Genomic DNA, 5,708 nt, shown 5'->3' with positions numbered 1-5,708 from the left:
CTCAATGCCATTTTTTATTTTCATTTTTTTCAAAGTTTTATAATTTTTTTAATAATTATTTTTTTTATTTTTAAATAATTTTTTAATAATTTATTTCATTTTTTAAAAAAATATTTTTTTAAAAAAAAATCAGTTTTTTTATTTTTATTTTTCAAATAATTTTATAATTATTTTTTCATAATTTATATCCTCAATGCCATTTTTTATTTTCATTTTTTAAAAAGTTTTATAATTTGTTTTTTAAATGATCAGTTTTTATTTTTATTTTTCAAATAATTTTATAATTATTTTTTCATAATTTATATCCTCTCCATTTTTTATTTTCATTTTTAAAAAAATTTATAATTTTTCCTAATAATTAATTTTTTTTAAAAAATAATTTTTTAATAATTTATTTCATTTTTTAAAAAATTTATAATTTTTTTTGAAATAATCAATTTTTTTTATTTTTTAAATAATTTTAGAATTATTTTTTAATAATTTCCTCAATACCATTTGTATATAATTTTTTTTAAAAAAATTATGATTAATTTTTAATAATTATTGGATCCACAATACCACGTATCAGCTTCCAAGTAGTTCATTTTGCCACGCATCACGTGTGTGTGACACACACTTTATGTTTTTTGCTGATAGGACAAAAAAGGCCCAATTGAAACAAAATATAGGGGATTTAGTGGTCTGATAGAAGCATACCTTAATTTAAATGTCTAAATAAATTTTAATAATAAGTTTGAGTGTCTATCGATGACCTTGGTCTTTACTATTTATAGTGCTTGAGTTATCGATAGCATATAAATAGCAAATATTGTGGTGCACTCATCTCCACAAACACTACCTAACATTCTAGTTGACACTAAAAGCCATAAAAACCCTCACTAGTACTTCCATGAAAAGCACATCATCTCATATTTCCTTCCATCTTTACCCTTTTTATTTAGCAAGTAACTATTTTGTCGGTTTCTATTTATGTGACTTAATTAAAATTTTACATCGTTTATTTTAATTTTTATGGCATAATTGAGATTTTGAGATGAAAGCTTCTAAATGTAAGCTTTATGTTTTTATAAATAAAATTTATATATTTAGAAACTACGCAAAAAAAAAAAAAAACACTATAAATAACAAATCAACAACTTAAAGTATTTAAAATGCATATACAAAAAATTTCGGTCAGAGAAAAACCTGAATGACCCCGGAATTTCCAAATGTGCCACATATTGGGAGGGAGGGAGTGGTATCTTATCTTTTTGTACGTAGCTTAAAGAGTTTTGAATTGGTTTCTTTTTAGTGAATGATATATGTTGCATGGACCTATAGTCTATAGAGCTGTATAAGTATAAGAAGGCCAATCTCTTTAACTATATCAACCTAAGTGGCAGGTACCTTAAGGCTCTGAATAGAAGACAAACTTCAGATTCTGAGCTGCAGAGAGTGATGGATGTGGCGATATCCTTAGCGTTGGGGCTACCAAAGCAGAGGAGTATTGAACATGGAGTGTTCTTTGCTAGAGATTTTAGCTCTAGTTTAAATGCAAGAGACAGGAAAATTGTTTGTGTTACCAGTGGAAACTCCTACTTTGGTTCTCAATTGATCATGAAGCTTTTGGCATGTGGTTACCTTGTTCGAGTTATTATTGAAAACCAAGGTACTAGCTAGCAACCCTTTTTCCTTAATTAGTTGTCTACTTGTGTCTATATAACAGGCAGTGGAGGTCTTCGACTTCGAGGAGATTCAATATACTATGTAGCTAGGTAGAAAGTTCGCTTTTATGTATATTTTTATACTCTTATATATTTTTATACTTTTCGGTGAAAATCCTGATGCCGTCACTGATCACAGAATTTGAAGCTTCCTTCTTTTGTCTTTGCTTCTTGTTGCTAAAAGTTACAAGTTACTCCTGTATGAGCAGCTAATCTTGAGGACATGGAGGAACTGATTAGGGAAGAAATGAAACAACTGGAGAGTATCGTGGTGGCAAGAATGGATGATTTAGATGGCCTCTGCAATGCTTTTAGAGGTTGCCATGTTGTTTTCCACACATCATCTTTCATTGATCCGCGAGGGATCTCTGGATACACGGTTCGCCATATTCTTTCTCTTGAATTATAAGTTTATAAAGGACTACCTATAACTTTTGATTATGTAAATATTTTCATATTAATCACTACATAGAACTTGAGGTCTTTATTAACTACTAGTCCTGTCACTCTATTTGGTAGTTGCCAATCATGAAAAGAAGGGCAAGAGAAATTAACTAGGAATGGTACATTATATTCACTGTCCACAAGGACCACAACTTTATTAGGACTTCATCTTTCTCGACTCTTAGGGTTGATATCTTCTTTAATTGCGAGTCCTAGTGCAGCTCTGTTTTGAGTAAAGTTTTTAATATCTACTACACAAAATTCATCCTATGTAAATCTAAGATTTACGGACAAGTCGATGTGGTTCAGGAACGAATGGCATTTCTTGAAGCTGAAGCAGCAAAGAATGTCATAGAAGCTTGTGGCAGGGCAGCATTTGTTAAAAGATGCCTTTTCACATCCTCTCTACTAGCATGCATCTGGAAAGGCAACGACTTGCCAAACCTCATAGATGAGACTTCTTGGAGTGACGAGGCATTCTGCAGAGAAAACAAGGTATACGTTCATTCTTCATTTTCGTCTAAAAGGCAGAGGGAATACGAATAGAAGTGAAATGTATACATCTTACTGACTCTAGATTCTGGATTCGTCTATTCAAAGAAGAGCAATTTTCATTCCTCTTCTCGTGCGGTTAATTAAATGTTTTCATGGAAAAGCAGCTTTGGCTAGCATTGGCCAAGACCAGTGCAGAACAGGCTGCATGGAGGAAAGCAAGGGAGATGAGGGTGAAACTTGTTACTTTATGTCCTGGACTTCTCATGGCACCATCTTTCCCAAATGCTCACCTTGAAACTTCTCTCCCATACCTCAAAGGTAATAAATACTACTTTTTATATGTAACATATCACTCGGAACTCACTTTAGTTACAGATTGAAGACGCAGGTGATTGATCAATTCGTTTACTAACTCAGAAGCAATGTTTAATTATAGGTGGCGATTTGATGCTACGACAAGGGATTCTAGCAACTGAAGATGTTAGTAAAGTGGCAGAAGCACATGTCTACGTTTATGAAGATATGGACTATGGAGCCTGTGGAAGATACATATGCTTTGGAAAAATAGTTGGAACATTGGAAGAGGCCATACAACTTGAAAATGGCTTGAATATGCATGGTCAGTTGTCTGGGGATCAAACCCCTCTTCCTGTAGCAGCGGATAATGATCCCACAATTACAAAGTCAAAGCTCAGTAGACTACTATTCCGCGCATCTCAACGCCTGTCTTGCAAACAACAATAACATAATCTCACAACACCTATCTTGCAAACAGAGACGTAGTTTCTTTTGCTGTGTTAGTACAAAAACAAGAATGTACCTATTTGGAGTTTCTAGCTAAAATTGTACCTTATCTATAGATGTAGCTCTTTTTTAATCTTTTAAATAGCTAGTAAGTTTATTAAAGTGAAAAAGACTTAAAAACTAACCGGGTCACCAATAAACACTACTAAAAACAAGGAAAAAATCGATCAAATTTGTGTATAGTTTATTTGTATAATATAATATTTTAACGAAAGAGGTGCAATGAACTTCATACTCATTAGCTTCGCCCACGTGGTTAACCGTAAGAAATTTAGATCACCTAAAGAATTGTACAGCATTCATCCCATTTTATATGTCGCCATTTGATCGGATACGAAATTTAAGAAATAAGTGATGACTTTATAAAATTTATAAAATTGCCCCTCTGAATGTTTACTTTGTACTCCCTCCATCTCAAATTACCCGTTCCAAATTTCCTAATTTAATTTCCCATTTTACTTGTCCTTCTTCATTAATCAAGAATAAACAATTTTTTTTTTCATATTTTATCATTTGTATTGGCTACTTTTTCTTCAAATTAAAATGTAAACATCATTTAATAGGAGCACTATACAGCTTACCGAGGACATGACCCTAGATAGGAAGGTCTGGAAGACGCGAATTACGGCAGAGGATTAGGGCCTGTTCGGGTCGCTAATGTAGGGAGGTAATTGGTGGGGGTGTATTCCTGGTATGATTCCGTATTCAATGTTCTGTTCCGTGTTCCGTGTTCTATGTTTGTTACGAATCTGTGTGCTTTCCTCTGCTTTATATTCCTGCATTCCTGCTTTACTCTGTTTTATATTCCTTATGGCGGCAGTATCTATGTTATGTCATCTGCTTCTGTGCTGTACTATGTGTTTGTTTGATATCTCGTAACTTGAGCCGGGGGTCTTTCGGAAACAGCCTTTCTACTTCATCAGAGGTAGAGGTATGGACTGCGTACATCTTACCCCCCCCAGACCCCACAAAGTGGGAATACACTGGGTTTGTTGTTGTTGTTGTTGTTGTACTATACCATCTCAATTTGGGACGGAGGGAGTAGTTGTCTTTTCTTAATAAGTGGGACCCACTAAGGATAAAATGGGAATGATGTCATTAAATAATTACCAAATAAGGAAATGTGACATTCATTTTGGGATGGACCAAAAAGAAAATGACGACACATAAAATGGGACGAAGAGAGTAATAACAATAAACAGTAAACTATATCTAGAATAAGCATGAAATGAAAATTATAATGATGTACAATAAATGACATGTTATAATCAATTAAGTTATACTATATTACTATTTGTTCAAAAATTATGTATTTAGTTATACGTTTAAATCCTTTCATTATGGTTGACATATGATGACACCACTTTATAGTATAAGAAAAAACTTATTTTAACTCAATTTATACAATTAATAATGTTAAGTTATCAAGTAAATCATATATAAAAGGCTAAATACATGTATGACCCTTAAAGTTGCTAGTAAATTTCATTTAGACACTTAAATTTGGCTTTCTTTCAATTGAACACAATATTATATACAATTTTGTTCCATTCAAATACAACAAACTGGAAATTCATTGAATAAATAAAATGTCTGTAGTTAAATATGTGACATATTCTTTTTATTATGTGGCACATTTGTTTCCACGTTAGACAATTAACTAAACCCATTTTATTTATTGAATGATTTTTTAATTTTTTGTGTCTGATTGGAACGAAATTATATGTAATACTGCATTTAATTGGAATAAGCCTACGTTTAAGTGTCTGAATAATTTTTCGGACAAATTTAAGGAATTGTATGATACAAGTCAAATGGCCACTCGAATTTTTGAAGACATAATTGGAGACCATCACTTGAAGGCTCAAGACTTGGTCACCCCGAAGGCACAAGAATATGCAAGAAACACCCATTTTGAGCCTACCCTTGAGCATATCATTCATCAAGGCCGTGAGTGAAAGATTGCTTGGAGCATTGGAGACTCGAGGATTCACGATTTTGGAGGCTTAATAGCTCACGGTTTTGGGCCATCTTCGTTGAGGGCATTTTTGTCACTTCACTTTGCCCAAAATGCACTCCTTGGCCACTCCTCTCATTAAGGGTAGTGCAGTCATTTGTCTTCTTTTGTAATGTAATATAAATAAAACAAGCTAAGATAGGGTTTTTAGGACTCAGTTGTTTATTGATGTAAGACTTGAAACATGAAACACCTTTAGTTGTAGGGCTTGGAATAGCCACTACACCGAAATGAGGGCAACAAGT

At 32.9% G+C, this 5,708-nt stretch overlaps 1 protein-coding gene across 1 annotated transcript; it reads left to right on the top strand.

The window, feature by feature from the left end:
- Window positions 1-926: 926 nt before the first annotated feature.
- On the top strand, window positions 927-3,528 carry LOC107855506 (cinnamoyl-CoA reductase-like SNL6). Its single transcript, XM_016700527.2, has 5 exons — window positions 927-1,648; window positions 1,913-2,082; window positions 2,457-2,642; window positions 2,807-2,960; window positions 3,079-3,528. Exons 1-5 carry the CDS (start codon window positions 1,438-1,440, stop codon window positions 3,384-3,386), a joined length of 1,029 nt encoding a protein of 342 aa, XP_016556013.1. The 5' UTR covers window positions 927-1,437; the 3' UTR covers window positions 3,387-3,528.
- The last annotated feature ends 2,180 nt before the right edge of the window (window positions 3,529-5,708 follow it).

This window comes from Capsicum annuum, chromosome 2 (assembly GCF_002878395.1).
Source record: "Capsicum annuum cultivar UCD-10X-F1 chromosome 2, UCD10Xv1.1, whole genome shotgun sequence".
In the NCBI taxonomy this organism is placed as follows: Eukaryota; Viridiplantae; Streptophyta; class Magnoliopsida; order Solanales; family Solanaceae; genus Capsicum; species Capsicum annuum.
Note: the sequence above shows the minus strand (reverse complement) of the source record. Positions and strands in the feature narration are given on the sequence as shown.

What these genes read in the sequence shown, in the direction of transcription:
- LOC107855506 (XM_016700527.2), top strand. Translation starts at nt 1,438, where the DNA reads ATGGATGTGGCGATATCCTTAGCGTTGGGGCTACCAAAGCAGAGGAGT. An exon ending in AGTTATTATTGAAAACCAAG is followed by an intron (nt 1,649 to 1,912) that starts GTACTAGCTAGC and finishes CTGTATGAGCAG; the next exon opens with CTAATCTTGAGGACATGGAG. An exon ending in CATTCTGCAGAGAAAACAAG is followed by an intron (nt 2,643 to 2,806) that starts GTATACGTTCAT and finishes ATGGAAAAGCAG; the next exon opens with CTTTGGCTAGCATTGGCCAA.